General features: G+C 43.7%; 2 protein-coding genes across 3 annotated transcripts in view; both read left to right on the plus strand.

The window, feature by feature from the left end:
• The first annotated feature begins 6,321 nt into the window (after positions 1 to 6,321).
• myclb (MYCL proto-oncogene, bHLH transcription factor b) lies at positions 6,322 to 12,035 on the plus strand. Of its 2 annotated transcripts, none has more exons than XM_086280493.1 (3): positions 6,322 to 6,682; positions 7,579 to 8,263; positions 10,030 to 12,035. In XM_086280493.1, the coding sequence occupies exons 2-3, from the start codon at positions 7,627 to 7,629 to the stop codon at positions 10,806 to 10,808; spliced, it is 1,416 nt and encodes a 471-aa protein (XP_086136619.1). In that variant the 5' UTR covers positions 6,322 to 6,682; positions 7,579 to 7,626; the 3' UTR covers positions 10,809 to 12,035. The 2 variants fall into 2 exon arrangements, with proteins under 2 accessions (XP_086136619.1, XP_086136621.1); XM_086280495.1 differs by having other exon boundaries at positions 7,582 to 8,263.
• A 1,795-nt stretch (positions 12,036 to 13,830) lies between these two features.
• trit1 (tRNA isopentenyltransferase 1) overlaps positions 13,831 to 17,780 on the plus strand; it is a 47,824-nt gene continuing 43,874 nt past the window's right edge. Inside the window, exon 1 of the mRNA XM_086280674.1 lies at positions 13,831 to 14,317. Within this exon, the coding sequence (XP_086136800.1) occupies positions 14,159 to 14,317 (159 nt within the window). The 5' untranslated portion in view covers positions 13,831 to 14,158. The remainder of the gene's footprint in view (positions 14,318 to 17,780) is intronic.

The following is a 17,780-nucleotide window of genomic DNA, read 5'->3' on the forward strand; positions in this document are numbered from 1 at the left end:
GCTGCGATATAAATTGCACTAAAGAAGTCTGTGAAATGCTTGCATAGCTTTAGTTCTATGTTAGAATCATCTGTATGTGCAATGTGCTTATGGATGCTAATTGCTAACCAGGCCAAGAAGTGTTAGTTGGCAAGTTAGCACCTTACCAAGTACAGTCAGAACTACATGAAAAAAATAGTGCTGTCAATGTTAATTTCGTTAAAATGACGTTAATGCCATAACTGGATTAATGCGGCAAATCTCCATTAGCGAGTTAGCTCGGATCGCCCCGTGCATGGGGCTGCACGGCGTCAACGTGTTAGCGCGGTTAGCTCGTTAACTCTGACAACACTAAAAAGAAATTTAAAAAAAAAAAAAAAAAAAAAAAAGGCTAAAAAGTTAAACACGGAAATCTGGTCGTTAAGTCTGACGTCACAAGCCGTGTCTGGGCCTAAACTCCACTGCAGGTCCATATATCAAACGATCACTATGGCATTACTGAGAGTTGAAAAACTGTCTAAAGTCTTTCATCTTTAATAAAATGATCAGCTTTCTGCTCTACCAGGTGTAACAATTGAGTTTAACATCCAGGCATCCATGAAAACGGAATTTATGACAATTAACGGAGTTAGAAGTTAGCAGGAAGTTAGCTCGCTAGCTTCTATCTAAATACAATATAGCATGTCCTGACTGCGGGGTTTTGGAAACAAATGAAAACGTACAGCTCTGCTATCACTTCCAACATAAATGAAGACAGAAAACTAAACAGCAGTGATGTTTGTAGGGTTACTGAAGTTTGGCTAGCTGGTATATAATGATGTGCTACGTGACCGCTAGCGACACAGCTATGTTAGCATAATATAAACAAGCTAACTTTTTTTCCACTCGATAAAAGTTAAAGTGAGTGTTGTCGGTGGTCAGGAACAAATGTAATCGCATGGCAGGATGCTGTAAAAGGACCAAACTTCAGCCAGGAGAACAACTGAGATAATCCATCCACAATACGAGGTTAGTCATTCATATACTGCTGCATGGGCTGGGCTGTAGTTACAGCCTAAGGTTTTAAAAACTGAACTTAAATAAATGATTAGCGGTAATAAAAGCCGAGGGAGGTCAACAGTGATCACTGACTGTTTTAGGAGCTTTTTGAGATTAAATAGAAGAAAATACAAAACATTAAACATGTTAACAACACAAAAGCCATATTAAACGCAGACTACTTTAGGCCCAGAAGTAGGATTTGTCACGTCATCACTTAACGACCGGATAGGAAATCTGCACAATGCCAAAAGGGCTGCTTCTCCCTTTAGCAGTCTGTAGCCCACTTTAGCATTCACACTTAGCCACCTGGCTTACAGTTAGGCCAGTTGAGCAAACAGACTTTCATCAGATATGAAAAGCCAATTTAAATGTTGCATCATTACTTTTATTATTATCATTATTATTATTATTACATAACCATGCCAGAATATTGTTTGATCTGTAGTTTTAGTTAGATTGTTGCTAGCCACAGTGACTTCATAATATATCAAGCATAAAATATTTCTAGGTGCTTAAAAATTACATGTCGCAAAACTGAACTGACAACATGCTTTTGTAAAGTGTTACACATTAGATAAACTGCAAATGAGTAATTTTAGCTCATTGGTAGGTGGTTGCCGGACACATATAGTAAATAAGAACCTTCAGTGGTCTAAGATGTATCTGCATGCCAGGTTTGGTTCCTCAGCTCCTCATCCTCCTCCTGTAGGAGGAGTTCACAGACAATCAGAAAAATTGTGCATTAAAGTATTAACCCTGGAGAACCCATGGGGTCAGATCCAACACCATTGGTTTACTAGGGAAACCATGGGGTCAAATTTGACCCAATGGGTTCTCCAGGGTTAAAGATTTGAGAAGATTTTCTGTATATACACTTTATGGACATATGTCTCTGTAGTTCAATGTAATGAGCATCTGGACCAAAAGGCAATCCACGCACTCTGTATTGTGTGTGTTTCAGCAGGAGGTCAACACCATCCAGTGGGTAGCAGCTGTCACTTTTCCTCTCCTGTCTCACAGATTACATTAAGTGAATTTGCGGACGCCACAGACACACTGATGGTTGGAATCCAGACTAGGTGCTCACTGATCAGTCTGGAAAGAGTCGAGTGCAGTGGGGGTGGTTACAGAAATGACGGGAAGGGTGACCCAAGAAAGGGGGGTGGTGGTGACTTGTTTTCCCGTCTCTATGCTCACATTCCTGGCCATCATTCGCTATCCAACTCCATTTCATTTTTTTCACTGGGGTGTTTTTCTTTTACTTTTCTTTCTGCGATACAATAAATCCTTCCACTGACATAATTATCTGTTCCATAAATAATCGTATTCATGACAGAAGATGACTTGATTGGTGTATTTAGTAAAGAACCCAAACCAATGTGTTATTTTCTGATACATCATTGCCAACTGCTAGGAAACTGAGTATATTGCAGCAAACGTATCCATGTGTAAATCTAATAAGTTCAAATAACACAAGTTTATTTAAGGTAGCCTACGCTGATTTATTCACATCCCACTAATATTCTACTAAAGAAATTTTCTCGCTCTCTTTGCATATTAAGTGTCATCGTTTTAATAATCTGCATATTCTGTATGATAAACTCATATCGTTTGCTGCTGCTCCAGCAACCCCATGGGGATCGTTGCGGCTTTATTTAATCCAATTTAATCTAATGATTAGAAGCAACCAAATCACATTGAAATAATACCCTGTTCTATGCACAGTATGCCATAACAAAAGCTGCAGGGAGCGTTTGAAGAAAAAGAATCAGATGTATATGCACTAGTTATGTGCATGAAGACTTACGGGAGGCGATGCAATGGGTAACTTCACTATTCTTTATGAGTCCACAGTACATAGATGTAATACTTCATTAGAAGTCAATGCAGAAGGCCCGCCCACCTGTTGTTTAAATTTATGAGTGCAAGGGGAAGCCAGAAAGATGGCTTTAGGGGGGAGAGGCTAAAATGAAGTTTTTAGGTGGTGGGTACTTGATAACAGTGGAAGTTTCCTCATTGTTTACTTTAATGTTTAATAACCTGATTTTATTTTCTTCAGGAACTGTCTTAAAAAAAACACTGTTTTTGAGCACTTTCCAAAGCTGTTAATACAATAATTCTCCAACACAAATTACTCCAAAGTGTAGATTTGTCTCTTCCCTGCTGACGCAAGCCATAGGCACTGATCCCGAATCAGTGGCCGTGCAGGCTTTAGATAGCTTTGGGCTCAAAAACAGCTTGGTTATGTACAAGAAAACATGCTGTTTTATATTAATATGTAAAGTGCATCGCAACACTATGAGTGTCCCTATTTTGGGAGAAGATAGCACTTAATTGGGACCTCGTGAGTAATAACATTTCAGTAATCCTATGAGACTGTCTATATGTATCAGTAAGATCAGTGCGCATCACAAACTACCCCTCCTATTTTCATGCAAAAAGCTTCACAGATCCATAGGGGAACTGGTGCAAATGAGTGTTTTCCCACTGAGCCTCACCACAACACATCCATGTAGGGATCTGCCTTTTCCCCAAATCAAATTTACATACTGCGATTAAATGTTGTCTTTGAATAAGACAATTTCTTGTACATGTAAATGATGAGAACCACAGGGACTCCTTAAACTCACTTACTTATTTTATCTAAAAAGACATTTCTTTGTACACTTTAAGGAGCGGGTTCTTGCTCTTATTCACGTTTGATGATTAATTCAAAGAGGGGAGGCAGATTAAACATTTCAAAGTAGGAAACAAGGCAGAGGGCAGAGAGGAATGAGATGAAAGCGGCAAGAGAAGGAGATATCAGGGCTAAGAGAGAGAGAGAGAGAGAAAGTGATGCAGATGGGGAAAACTGAGAGATTGCGGCCTCTGTTTCTCCAGTCTGTTAGTACTGCGTCTTTGTAGGGAATCTTCTGGGAAAACGGAGATATAACCCTCTAAAGTCTCCCGGCTTCATGTAGGGTCAAAATCTTTTGATCAGAGGTGACTGGGAATAAAAGGATGAAGGAGGTCATAGTGAAAAGTAGGCAGGAAGAACTGAAGACAGATAAATAGAGGATGAGTGACGGAAGATGGGGTTTGAGATAAAAAAAAAAAAAAGAAAAATGAGGAGGGTGGTGTCTGCTGTGTTTGATGGGATGATGAGGTGGACAGACTTGGATTTCACGCTGTCTGCTTCAAGCTGGAGGGGCAGCTGAAGAGGGGCAGTTATGGGAAGGATGTTCTTCAGTCATCGTGCTAAAGAGAGAGTGTGCGGGATGGTTTACTCCAAAATGGCACTAGCGAGTTGGTTTCATATGGCAAGAAAAACAAGTGTCAGCAGTTGTCCGTGTGTGTGTGTGTGTGTGTGTGTGTGTGTGTGTGTGTGTGTGTGTGTGTGTGTGTGTGTGTGACACTCTCAGAGGGGGGGCTTTACATCATAAGCTTGATATTGATTACACAGACTGTCAGATGCATGGTCGACACCAGATACTGCAGCCATATGTCCACATGAAGGAAGTGCACACTCAGACGCGCACACACACACACACACACACACACACACACACACACACACACACACACACACACACACACACATCAATAACTGCTTGCCCTTCACTGTTGCTGAACTTGCCCATCCATATTATAGCCCTTTATTTTTTTAACCAGTGGATCTTTTTTACATCCCAACACATGAATCAAGATTTCATACAGCCATACGATCTTACGTTGTGATTCACACGGTTTCGTGATCTCACAAAGCAGCTGTACAGCATCTGCTCTGGCACAGTGCACTGACAGGCCGGTTGGTAACCAAGTCAAAGCCAGAAGTAAAAAAGGAGAAGGAGAGTTTTTCTCAAAAAGTCTGAAAGCCAAGGAAGCTGTGACTTTAAAAGTGTTCTGTTACTTTAACCATACTGTAAAATTGGACAAACAGCTTTTGCCTCGAAAACAGTAACATCAAAATTGGAGAGCAAAATTATGCTAGCTTTTTTGTTTTTCCACAGTACCAAAGTAATGAAAATACTTAATTTAAAGTTAAATTCAGAGCAGCTGGTTGTGCGACCAACAGGAAGTTGCAGAGTGCCCTCTGGTGGACAAACTATGCAGCTTCAACACTCATAACACTGAAGGGTGTTTCCTTTCTCTCTTCTGTACTATTTACATTTTCATTTATTAGCAAGACTGAATTGGATGGATGGATGGATGGATGGATGGATGTGTTTACTTGGTTTAAATCTGACCCCCAGAATTTAGAACAAATGCATAAATACACAACAACAAAAAACATTTAGAACCAGAGGTATTAGTTAGGGGGGTAAAAAAAACAACCCAAAGCTGCTGTGACATTATTCAGTGAGGCAACAAAACCACCGACAGTGACTCCCAAAATATGATGATGAATTATGAGTTGATACACCACTGAATGATTTGTGGTTCACGAAAGTAAACACGCACAGTATCTCCTTCACCCCTCAGTTCTATAACCATGGAGAAGAGAAGAGATGGAAAAGGGTTATCACAAAGTGCCTTGTGAGCCAAATCTTTCAAGCAGTGTTGTTGCTAATTTGTTGTCAGTCATAGGAAGTGTTACTGACCGTCAGGTTTTCAGTCAGACATGAAAAGAACACTGAAATATACATGAGTCCTTGAAATCATCACAGATTTCAACGTGCAGAAAGCTTTGAACATAAGCTCAGTGAAACACTAAGAGCTGGGGGGTTACAAATCCACCCCCCATCCAACAGCTGGAGCCTATCCCAGCTGCCATATAGGGCAAAAGGTGGGGAACACCCTGGCCAAACAAACAATTACACAGCTGTTTATTAACTGCAATAAACCACACGATCAGCTGCCACCTGTTACTTCCAAAGAGAAACAGACACCTTAGCAAAGGACCGTCAACCTGTTCGACTCCAACTTCCATGAGCCAAGCAAACAAACAAAAGAGGAGGAAACAGCAGCCTAAATCGTGCTTGTGTGTGTTTACGTGTGTGTGTTCACTCAGCAGGCAATAGCATTTAAAAATTCTAAAGCTATGCAAAATGCCTGAGAGCCTCACTGCACTACACTCCAGCATATGGTGTTTTCTCTGTTTTCTTTTACACATGATGCAGAAAATCAACCCTTAAAGCTCTCCTTCCCACGCACATGCAAATGCTTGTGCATGTGCACGGACACAAATAAACACGCTCTTATTACGTGTGCGTAATTATTGCAAAAGCAGCGCGCTGTCACCTTACGAAATCTGTGTCATAACACTCAGCTCGCACTCTCGCTTTTGCGCTCCGGGCTGTTATTTTTCAGTGTGCTGCACCTTTAAACGGCGGGCGTGGCTCTCCTACTACGACCCGCCTCTTATGCAGAATAGCCAAGAGTCCTTCCCCCGGATCATATAGTGCAGCAGTCTGCAAAGAAAGTGACCACAGCCGAAGCCTATCCAGCCCTCTGAGCGGTGGGACCGCGACCAAACGGACTCGTTCACCCTCGGTGACTGTTTACCACCTGAGAGAGACACCGAGCGCAGCAGCAGAGGGAGGGAGGGACGCTCAATTTGGGAGCAGATTGCTTGTAAAGGAATCACTGTGGCTGCTTTTTCTGTGTTTTGTTTTTCTTAGTGGTGTAATTACGCACAGCGGATCCATGAAGACGCAGACAGGTTTTTCACTTTGGGCACCAGGTAAAAAAAAACTCCTCACAGCTGACACCCAAACGCACACGTGGATGGTTTAGATAATAAGTGAACCGCTTAAAGTTTTTATTTTAATTTTATTCGGAGAGGGGTGTGTACTGGGGGTTTGACGAATGGAAAAGCCGCATCTCCAGCGCGCCCGCTGCTTAATTAACTGATCGGCTTTTTAGACGCAGCTGAATTCCTTGAGCTTGATAAGGAGTCGAGCCGAGGAGGAGCCAAATAAAGTGCTTTACGCGCGGCTCTCCGGTCTGAGCAGCCTCACCGGGAGTACCGGGGCTGCTACCTGCTGCCTGTCTGTCCAATTAATCTATTTTCAGTCCCATTTTAATCGCCTTGTTTTCTGCTGAGCAGTCAGCGGAACACCCCCGCCCCTCCCTTCAGTATCCTACTACTAAAACAGTGTTATGTAATGAGACAGTTGCGAAACTTTGAACTTCTCAACAGCTGCAGCAAGACTGGTGTTCTGGTTTTGGTTTGTTTTTGTTTAAACCTTGCGGCATGTGAGCGGAGAATCTTTATGCCTGAAAGTCAGTGTCTTCACCTCCACTACCACTCTCTCCAAATACTGTCTTATGAAGTCTTTACCGATTTGCAAACAAGGTTCTAGTGATTTAAGTCATCTGTTACACCTTCTTTTTTTAAGGTGGAGGTTTATTTCCTCAAAGGCAGGTCGCTGTTTACGAGGATAAACTGCATCATTATCTAACAGGCAGCGATGCATGAAAATAGATGCATTATGCATTTACCACAGGGTCGGACCCCCCGCCCCCCCCCCAATAAATAAACAAATGATTAAAAACAAAATACGCACAGCGGTGTTATTTCTGATGCGAATGAGGCTCAGTTCTGATCCAGCTGTCGGCTCTGTGTGTGTGTCTCAGCAGACAGCGGGAACAGGGAGTGATTCACCCCGCTGCCTCCAGCCACCCATGCCGGGCATTAGCTCCACCGCGCCTCGTTATGAAAACTGGGACATGGACCACCTCGACCACTACCAACATTATTTCTACGACGACCACGACCCGGACGAGGATTTCTTCAAGTCCACTGCGCCCAGCGAGGACATATGGAAGAAATTCGAGCTTGTGCCGACCCCGCCCATGTCCCCTATCCGGGCGGTGGAAGGGTCGGGCAGGGTCGGACTGCTCTACCCGTCTCTCGGAGACAAGCTGGAGTGGGTGTCCCAGTTCTTGGGGCAGGAGGATGAGCAGCAGCATCAGCAGGATGTGCCGTGCAAGCTGGCTACGACCGGCGACTCGTTCGGGAACCTAAGCTCTATCATAATCCAGGACTGCATGTGGAGCGGCTTCTCGGCCGGACAGCAGCTGGAGAGAGTTGTAGGGGAGCGGTACTCTGCCTGTCCCGGGACCGGAGTGGCCGCTAAAGTCGCAGCCGGGTCCGCTGTCACCTCCCCCGGGAGGGTGCAGAGTGGCCCCGGTGACACTGTTGCCCTCGGCGGCTTGGCTGCGGACTGCGTGGACCCCACCGCGGTTCTCACGTTCCCGATAACAGGCGGATGCAAGAAACAAGTGTCTTCTGGTTCCGAATCACAGAGCGACTCTTCAGGTCAGTAACAGGTGAAGCGCACTGATGTACAGCGTGAATGGTAGCTCTTTCTCTGTGCAGTTGTGTGTCACAGTGACGTTGAACAGGTAGTTCAGTGGCCATAGTTACTTGTTCTGTTTCCACCACATCCCTGTCGCGCGCACACACACACACACACACACACACACACACACAGTACTTAACACACTGGAACTTCCAGACCCGCCCAGTCATGTTTTATTTAAGTCTCCTTCATTTGTTTGCTTGGATCAGTGACTTTTAGGTATTTTGTTTTTGAACTTAGTCATTTTTATTACATTTTTATTGCTTTGGTCAGCCATCTTGGCAGTAATGGCTGGCATGGCACATGATGGTGACTGCATTGCGTTACCTTTGGTGCATGCAACACATGCTTGAAGCCCAGAGAGCGACACACCCATCCAAACATCTGCTGCTTGGCAGGGATCCAGCAGACCAGCTGCTACTTCTCCCTGCTCCTCTCCTCCAGTCTGACTTATGATAACAATATCCTCTCTGCCGGCTCTCCCTGACCTCAAATTTGACATGAATTCAATAAAGAACACTTATTATTGGAACTTTATGTAACTGGGAGGGATTGAGAAGCCCCCCCCCCCCCCCCCACACACACACACACACCTTAGTTATTCTGTCTCGCCTAAATTTTCCCTGAGACAAGACCTACTTTTTCCCAATTTTGTATTTTTTTTTTTTTTCCCCACTCCCCCGAACCCATGTGATCGAGTCTGGTATGTGGGCTGCCATGTGATGTCGAGCTCGGAGCGTGTGTGGAATGCCACAAAGGGAACTTGTTGCTGCATTCCTCCGCTCAACAGGCTCCGGCGCCAATTGTGTTGGGGGGTGTATTTGGGCCGAGCCAGCCCGGGCTGTGAATAGGAGCAGTGGGGGATTAGCCCGTTCAGGAGGGTTCAGGCTGGGCCTGCACAGTCCTTTTTTTTTTTTTTTTTTTTTTCTTTTTGACAGTGTTGAGCATTTCATGGAGAGACAGGAGCTCTGAGAGGAGGAGAATGAGCCAGCCCGGGAAACAGATGTGTGTTTAAGCTTCAGTAAAGAGCTATTATAGGGTTACTCTGGAGAGTCCGTCCTGTATGCTTTTGTAATATGAGACTTGCTTTTCACATGAGTGCTGCTGAGGATAATAGCTGGGGTCGCCTTACTCCCAGCTTTGTGTCTGTCCCCTCTTCTTGCTGTGATCTTAGTTACTTAAGAGTGTGTTTTAATCTATAAGAGTGCTGAAAGTCTCCTGGGAGTCTACTCGATTTGCGGGAATGGAGTCAAAATTTTTATTTTATTTTATTTATTTATTTCTTTTAAACCCTGTTTCCACTCTAGTAAATAGAGGAACAAATGGGTTTCGCAGCGCTGGATATTAGTCGGCTCATTTTAACAAGTTGAAGAAGCACCTGAGTGCTTCACAGCCTAACCTGTCTCTCCCTCTCATGCTCACTCTGTGCACATGAATGAAGAGGGGGAATTTCCACTCAGGGAGCTGAACTAATGCAGTGATGATTCAGAGCCTTGGTGAGAGTGTGTGAGTGAGGGAGATCATGCAGGTTTCGCGAGGCTCTGTGAATATCTTTTTCGCAGAAGCATTTAATTGGCCTGAGGAGGCGGGAGGCTAGAGCGAGCGTGTCAGTCAGGCTGCTCACCTCAGCTGGCATTTTAAGTCTTAAACGCTTCACTCTGTGTCTTTCTTCTCTTTGGACACACATTTATCCAGTTTCTTACCTTTTTATTTTCCCCTTCAGATGATGATGATGACAAAGATGAGGATGAAGAGGAGATTGATGTGGTCACGGTGGAGCACAAGCAGCAGCGTAAACCTCGCCGACTGGTCAACACCCGCAAGCCAGTGACCATCACAGTGCGAGCTGACCCCTTCGACCCCGGCATGAAGCGTTTCCACATCTCAATCCACCAACAGCAGCACAACTACGCCGCTCCCTCCCCGGACACTCTGCCGACAGCACCCGAGCCGCCGCGGAAGAGGGTTCGGCAGGAGAACGCATCGGCTCAGGTGACGCCGCCGCCTCCCCAGAACTCTAGTTCCCACCAGCCCCGGCCCGGCCACGCACCAGTGAATTTGGACAGCAGAAACCCTCACATGACCGTGGCCAGGTCGGAGTCACCTAACCTCAGCGCCTCCTCTCCTACCTCCTCCGCCTCGCCGTCATCTCCTTCATCCTCCTCATCTCACCCCCAGAGATCCCCTTCAAAGCCCCCCTCCTTCTTGCACCTCTCCAGCCCGCAGTCGTCCGACTGCGAGGACACCGACAAGCGCAAGGCGCACAACTTTCTCGAGCGCAAGCGGCGGAACGACCTGCGCTCACGTTTTCTGTCGTTGCGGGACGAGATCCCGGGCTTGGCGGACTGCCCCAAGACTCCCAAGGTGGCCATCCTGACCCGAGCCACTGAGTACCTGCAGCAGCTGCACGCCAGCGACCGGCAGAAGGCTCAGGAGAGGAAGCAGCTGAAAGCCCGGCAGCTGCAGCTGCTGCAGAGGCTGGCGCAGCTTAAGCGCTCCTGAATCTGACCCGGCACCTCACACGTACACTCACAGGACTGAACGGGACTCTGTGAGGATGAAAAAACACTAATGTTCACTTGGAATAGTGCGGGTGGATTTCTTTTTTTTTTTTCCTTTTCTTTTGTTTGTTTTGTGGTTTGCACATTAGCTTCTGAGTGACTGACGAGGCCACAAGCAGTCATGACAGCAAGCTTAGGGACTGGTGATCACACGGGGGTATCCGTGGATTGGTGTATGCGTGGGCTTTCAGTTTTAGGTTTGTCCAGCCCCCCCCCAAGCCCACACTGTCGCTTGTTACGGCCTGCCGCGTTTGTTTGACGAAACTGCCGCGACTGTGTCGTTAACTGCTGCACCACCTCCTCGATTATGACAGACTCTTGTTGCGCTTGCACAGCTGCGACATCCCCCCCTGAAATGTCTTTGTGTACTTTCCATCACATGGCCTCCAAGTTCTTGATATCCAACATGTTGACCCTTTGTTTTTCTTTTTATCTGTCATTGTCCTCAAATCTCTTTCCCTTTCTTGTTTTCTTCACACTACTTCTAACCTCTGGCCAGCCAGAGACGCGGAGCAGTGTTATCATGTCCGTCTCGAGCAGATGAAGTCCCGACTCCTCTGCCTGCAGGTTCCAGATTGCAGCTTTCGGTGTCTTACCCCCTCAATCGTCAGACGTTTCAAAAGCATCGGCTTTGCCCTTCTGTTTCGTTGCGTTATTTGGAGAAGATACAAATTTAGCAAAAATCCCAAGAATGTTCCCGCCTGTCTTTTCGTATTGTGCCATGGAGACCAGCCAGAAGATGAATGTCAGCATCCCTTAGTTAACTAAGAGAATCTTTTAGGACCTGATTTGAAATCTTTGTCCCCCCCCTCAAAAAATGCCTGTAGATGAAGCCCACTGAGGTTCAGCTGTATGTTTTTTCATCTTGCTGTCTCATGAAGTCTTTTTTTTTTTTTTTTTTTTCCTGTTTTTTGCATTGATGTAATGCCTTTAGAAGCCTTTCAGTGTATGTAGACTGTCCAGTTGGATGTTATGTATATAGTACACTTCCTGTACAGTCCCTTCCAAACCAAAACCAGAGCTGTCTACTATACTCGCCCTAGTTGGTTTTTTTGTTTTTTGGCTCAAGCTTGCTGGCTTTTCAGAGACAACTCAAAGCTTCTATTTTTGTTAATAAAATGATTATTAAAAGGAAAAAAAAGTAAAAATAAAACACTTTGAACGTTGATCACACTAGTCACTTTGTCACAATGTTTTTCATTTGTTACTGTTTTCAGAGCCTCCTTGTTTTCATACTTGTGTGTTTCTGGGGTTTCTTCATTTGTTTAAATAATAAATCAGACCAGTCAGAAGTTTTTATACTATATTTTCCTACCAAGTTGTGTTTCAGTGTGAGCTAATGACTGTTTTTTGGTTAATCGCAGTGGACTGGGCTTTATTGGTGGTTTATGTGCTGAAAGTTGTGTATCTTGATTGGATACCCCACCACAAACAATTCAATCACTATAGCTGTAACGCTCTTAGATCTAGTGCAGGTGTTATGGATGGTGTGTGGACTTAAGAGGATCTACTGATGAAACTTTCGGCTGTGTGTAGCCTTGATGTCGATGCTTTCTGCTTTTTCTTTTTCTTTTTTGTGCAAGCCTGGTGGTGCCTGTTGTCCTGTAAGCCATGCAATAGGACACTGTAGCCCCGGATCGAGTACTGTAAACGATGAGTTTTATTTCCAGCTTCACTCGCTCTCAGGAAAATCCATGTAGACTGCAGCTTTCGTATCATGGCTGTAGACTGTGCTTTTGGAAGGGGGGGTAACCTGTTATTATGCTGTTTGTAACAACCTCAGGAGCCACCACAGATGGGAGAAAGTGAGCTTTAAGAGCAGGAGATGAATGGATTTGGTTGAAGAATTGTGTGCTTTCCCCCCCCGCTTCCTCCTTAATGCTCATTAATTCAGCACAAACCACCAGTAAACCCAGTCAGGTTTTTCCCCCAGCAGGGTACACCCATGACAGTGGTTTACATAGTAGTAGTTGTTGTTGTTGTTGTTGTTGTTTTTGTTTCGTTTGTTTGTTTGTTTGCTTGTCTCCCCCCCCCCCCCCCCCCCCCTTGTGTGATGGTCACTGGTTTCTGCTGTAGCACAGTCATAGTAGCAGTGAATTCGTTTTTGTTTTTTTTTTTTGTTTTTTTTGTTTGTTTTGTCTCAGCACTTTTCTTTTTCCTGTACCTCATAAGCCTCAGTGTATGAAGAGTAAGTCAGAAAAGTAAATAAATTCCATGGTTTGACTTCATAAATCAATCATTTGTCTCTCTTTCTTGAGTATATCACAGAAATCAGACAATCAACAGCAGAAACGGGAAACCTATTTGCCAGTCAGTGTTGTTGCACTGACGTATGCGCACGCAGTAGCGCTTCACAACATAGTCAGCTGGGAAAAAAAAAAACCTGAATGGCCATGGGGAGGTCTTATCAGCAGGAAAAGCTGCAAAATTTGAGAAAAATAGAATTAAAAGTCCAAAATTTATGACATCCTTCACATTTTCCAAAGCTGTCTAGTGGGCCAATTCTGGCCCTCAGGCCTTGTATTTGACACCCTTTCTTTAAAGTTTTATTCTGGGGGTAAAGCTGTAAAATTTTTGAAAAGCTTTTCCTTTTGTGAGGTACAAACAGCATTGCAGTTTTCATAATTTTGGACTTCTACACCACCACAACAGGCTTAAAATGAAACAAGGATTCAATTAAAGTGCAGATTTGCACTTAAGCAGAGATAAAAGATCCTAGGGTAATTTGTGAACCCACAATATGAGCTCGACATGTGCAGCATCCAATTCTATTACACACAGACACTGTGAATGAGTGAACACAATCCCCCCACTCCTCATCCAGTGTTTCTTCTATGCGGTCTCCAGGGTAACTCTTGGTAGCATCTTCACCATGGCAATAAACATCTTTGCTCACTACTGCAGAGCGCTGGCAGTTTCCATAGAAACAGTGCCAACTATGCGGTTAAATGTATCTGCAAAAAGCATCGCACGGGTACCCTGAATGTAGCAACGAGCGATCTGATTGGTGCAAAAATACAGCATCAAAGCCATCTACCGTTATGATAACTTGGTTGCTGGTTAATTCGGAACTGGACGGAACCGGTTACTGCCAGTAAAACCGTTTAATCCAGTCAATTTAATTTATACCAGCGACAAGACTGAACCAGTATAGTAGTAGTAGTAATAATAATAATAATAATGTTACAGCAGTAACGGCTCCCCGTTGCTCGGCAACAGAACCCTCCTCCTGTCTCCTGTGCTCACAGCGCATGCGCGCGGTCGTCAGCTGGGCGCCGATGACGCAGCATCATGGCGGCTTCCACTCTGAGCGTGCAGGGTGCTCTGCGGAGAGCAATGGTCCCGTCTTTAGTAGTGATTTTGGGAGCTACCGGCACCGGCAAGTCTAAGCTAGCGATCGAGATCGGAAAACGGCTTCAGGGGGAAATAATCAGCGCCGACTCCATGCAGGTAGGAACACGAGGGAATGCGCAGGGAGTCCTTGACATGGCAGCCATTATGCTTTACATGACCCTCCGGTTGTTGAAATATTTGGAGAAAGGGAGAGCAAAACGTGAAAATAAATAAATAAATAAACTAGATCCGAATTCAGAGAAGCAGCACGTCATATAAGGTGGTGCTGACTAATAGAGAAGACGTAGAAGGCCAGATCAGTGCGCCAGATAGCAGACAATAGGAAAATAAAACGTCAAGACGTAAAATATGAAACTTCGTCAGACGGTCATTATAGCATAGTTTAACAGATGTAACGCTTACCTTAGAGGTCTTCGAGCAGCGGAGGGGTAAGTGTTTCAAAATTTGTCTGATCTGCTTTAGCTTTGGTTTGTAGCACCCACAGACTGTATATAAAAGATGGACGCAACCACCTTGATGTTGGTTTCTAGTTGCATTTTAAAACATCAGTGTTGGTACTTTGGCCCTTTTTGGAGGCAAACTTGACCGTATTTATTCTTCTATGGCTGAAGTGCACTGTCATCAGCTAAAGCTAGCAAGCGTAGTTAGCATAAACTGTGCAGGTGCAAACACAAAAACCTGCTAATTCAAGCTTATTAGCAGGTAGTAGCATTTCACCAAAGCTAGGTGCAAATCTGTCAGTTCTTTTCTGCCTCACATACCTCCTCTGAAGTTGCTCTGAACGTTGAGATTGTCTACAGAGAAACCAAAAGTTTCTTCATAGCCACTGTCACAATTTTGTAGCTGAATTTGAGAATGAGTTGGTTTTGGAGCCAACTTTAGATCATTAGAGTAGCTGTAGTTTTCTGAGGTTAGCTCTTAGTTGTTGGATGGTATTATTCAGTAACATAAAATACATATACATATGGATCTCTGTATTATCAAGCATGAAAAATACATATAGGAAGTGCTTAATAGATGTCAGGACTTCACTCAACTATCACCATTTTTAGTGAGGTGTTCATTTTTACTCATTTATTTGCAATAAATAAGTAAAAATAAAAATCATACTTGTGTAGCAGTGAAGACTATGGTAGAGAAAGACTTGTCAGAGTGATATCTTTGGTTGGAACCTGTGCAGTGTTGCACAGCGTAAGCATGAATATAGATGAGTCACACCTGCAAGCCAAATCTGGCCAAATTTCTGACCAGGCACCAGAAAGTTTTGTCCCTCCTTGCTGCAGCAGCAACTTTACTGCACCTTCAAGCTAACAAGCTAGCTATCAGAGGATAACATCAAAAATGAAAAATGCTAATGGAGGCAGTCAACCTTAAGAGAGTTGGGAGACAGAGTAGTTTGTTTCATCATTTGGAATACACACCAGCACCCATAAAAAGTTATTGGTGTAGCTAAGGAGTGAGGAGTTTAAAGCGGAACTTGTACAAAGTGTGTCATTTGAAGTGGAGACGATAGGTTAAGGTAACACTTAAATATCATCTGGTTATTTACTGAATTCATTTTAATCTGATGTGACCTCAATATAGACTAATCAATGTTACGTCATTATAACTAAAAAAAGTAAAAACAAATATTATTTATAAGAGCAGAGCTACAGATTAAAAATGTCCAAGGCGAAGCGGTCAAAAGTCTGGCTGTACTTCACAGCAAAATATGCAAACTCAGCAGCCTGCAACAAGTGCTTTAAGCTGATACTGTGATACTGTCAAAGGAGGTAACACCTCAAATCTGATGAGACACCTGGCTACGCATAGCGTTTTTTTTAAAAGCCGAGAAATGCACCATATTTGATAGCTTGCTGTGAGACCTCACACCAAGCACATCTACTGCGGGTGTGGTCCCTGTTATCGGACCCAGAGTTAGCAACATCCCCCAAGAACCCGAAGAGTACAGTCCTGGCCCCTAGTCCTGCTAGTGTAGCAGAAATGATGACGGATGATGATGGCAGCAGCAGCCGTTCTTCTCTGCGTGAGTAGCCTAAAGTTGTTCGTGTGTAATTTACGTTGAGTAGGCTAACCACGTTATTACATTAACGCATGTAAGGTGAACTAGCAAACACCGTCGTAGTTACATGCGGCTGTCTTCTTGTTTGATGGCAGATACTCCCTTCACCCTGGCCAAAAAGGCTAAAATGACCAAAGAAAAAGTGGAAAACAGTTAAACATGAGAGGTTTTTGGACAAAGTTTGTGTTTTTTCCATTGTTTAAGCACTGCTTCCAGCCAAGAGTGATGCCATATATGCCCCATAGCTGCAGAAAAGGCTAACATTGTTATCTTTTTACAAAAAACAGCTGAACATGAGAGGTTTTTGGACCAATTTTGTGTTCTCCGTTCTTTAAGCACCGGTTTGAGCACCGTTTAAGCACCGGCACCGTTTCAAAAGTACCGGTTTGGCACCGGTATCAGATAAAACCTAAACGATACTAGAGATGGCACGATACCACTTTTTTATGTCCGATACCGATACCGATATCATAAATTTGGATATCTGCCGATACCGATATGAATCCGATATAGTGTTTTTTAATCAACAAAACTGTTTTTTAAATATCTTGCTGCATTTTGTATAAGTTCATACTCAAGTTTAAAACAACTACACTAAAGCTATTCTGTTATACCTGTATGCAAAAAAAAAAATTTTCATAGTTCAGCAATACTGATCAATCTAATAAACTTAAACCTACACCATCCTCCCTATTCAGGTATTTTAAAGAGTACTTAGCATAAATATTAAGCAACCTAACTAATAGGGTTTCAACTCCCAACAACAACAAAAATAAATAAATAAAAAATAGGGAACCACCCCTCACGCTCCACCTCATGATGCTTAATCGACGTAATCAACCTTAATTTGATGCAGTGTGAAAAAAAATGCACAGAAATCAATTATTTTTCAAGAAATATTAAATAGATTCAACATCTTTCTTCAACAAAATTGCAGACTGCACAGATGGTACCTTCCCAAAGGAAAAAGTACTATAGCTTACTAGGGTATATATATTAGACTTAATAGTTACTATATACAGTAATTGACTTCTATTCATTTTACATCAAATTAAAACTTTGGGTGTCAGATAATTATTTATTAAAAGCTAGACATTTTAAATGAGAATAAGAAAGAAAAGTATGTCTTTGTGCCCCCTTTTCCCTGTTAATGCCCTATCGGCCCCCCTGGCTAAACTTTGCTAGATCCGCCCCTGCACAGTTACCAGCGTCAGCTACGTAGAAAAAGATCCTCGAGTAGAAAGTAATAATAAATAAATTCTAACAACAGCTTATCAAGCTTAAATGTGCTGCTGTTGTTCAGCCGCTGGTTTCCTCTTTCTGGTGCAAAGTGGGCCAAAAGCAAACTAGAGACACGGACTCGCGACAGAAAAGCCGATCAGCTGATCGTTAAGCAGTTTCACCATTGAAGTAGCAGCAGGAGAGGCAGTCGCTCCATATATCGCTTGTTAAGCTTAACGCAGGAATGCTTTACAAACATTCAGAGATGGACTTACA

This window comes from Aulonocara sp. 'chitande type north' Nkhata Bay, linkage group LG22 (genome assembly GCF_057382095.1).
Source record: "Aulonocara sp. 'chitande type north' Nkhata Bay isolate Kocher_YH1m ecotype deep benthic linkage group LG22, A_spYH_male_GT1.1, whole genome shotgun sequence".
Classification (NCBI taxonomy): Eukaryota; Metazoa; Chordata; class Actinopteri; order Cichliformes; family Cichlidae; genus Aulonocara; species Aulonocara sp. 'chitande type north' Nkhata Bay.

Excerpts from the sequence above, each read along its gene's own strand:
- myclb (XM_086280493.1), top strand. The coding sequence starts at position 7,627 with ATGCCGGGCATTAGCTCCACCGCGCCTCGTTATGAAAACTGGGACATG. Across the intron at positions 8,264-10,029 it reads ATCACAGAGCGACTCTTCAG|ATGATGATGATGACAAAGAT; the intron begins GTCAGTAACAGG and ends TTTCCCCTTCAG.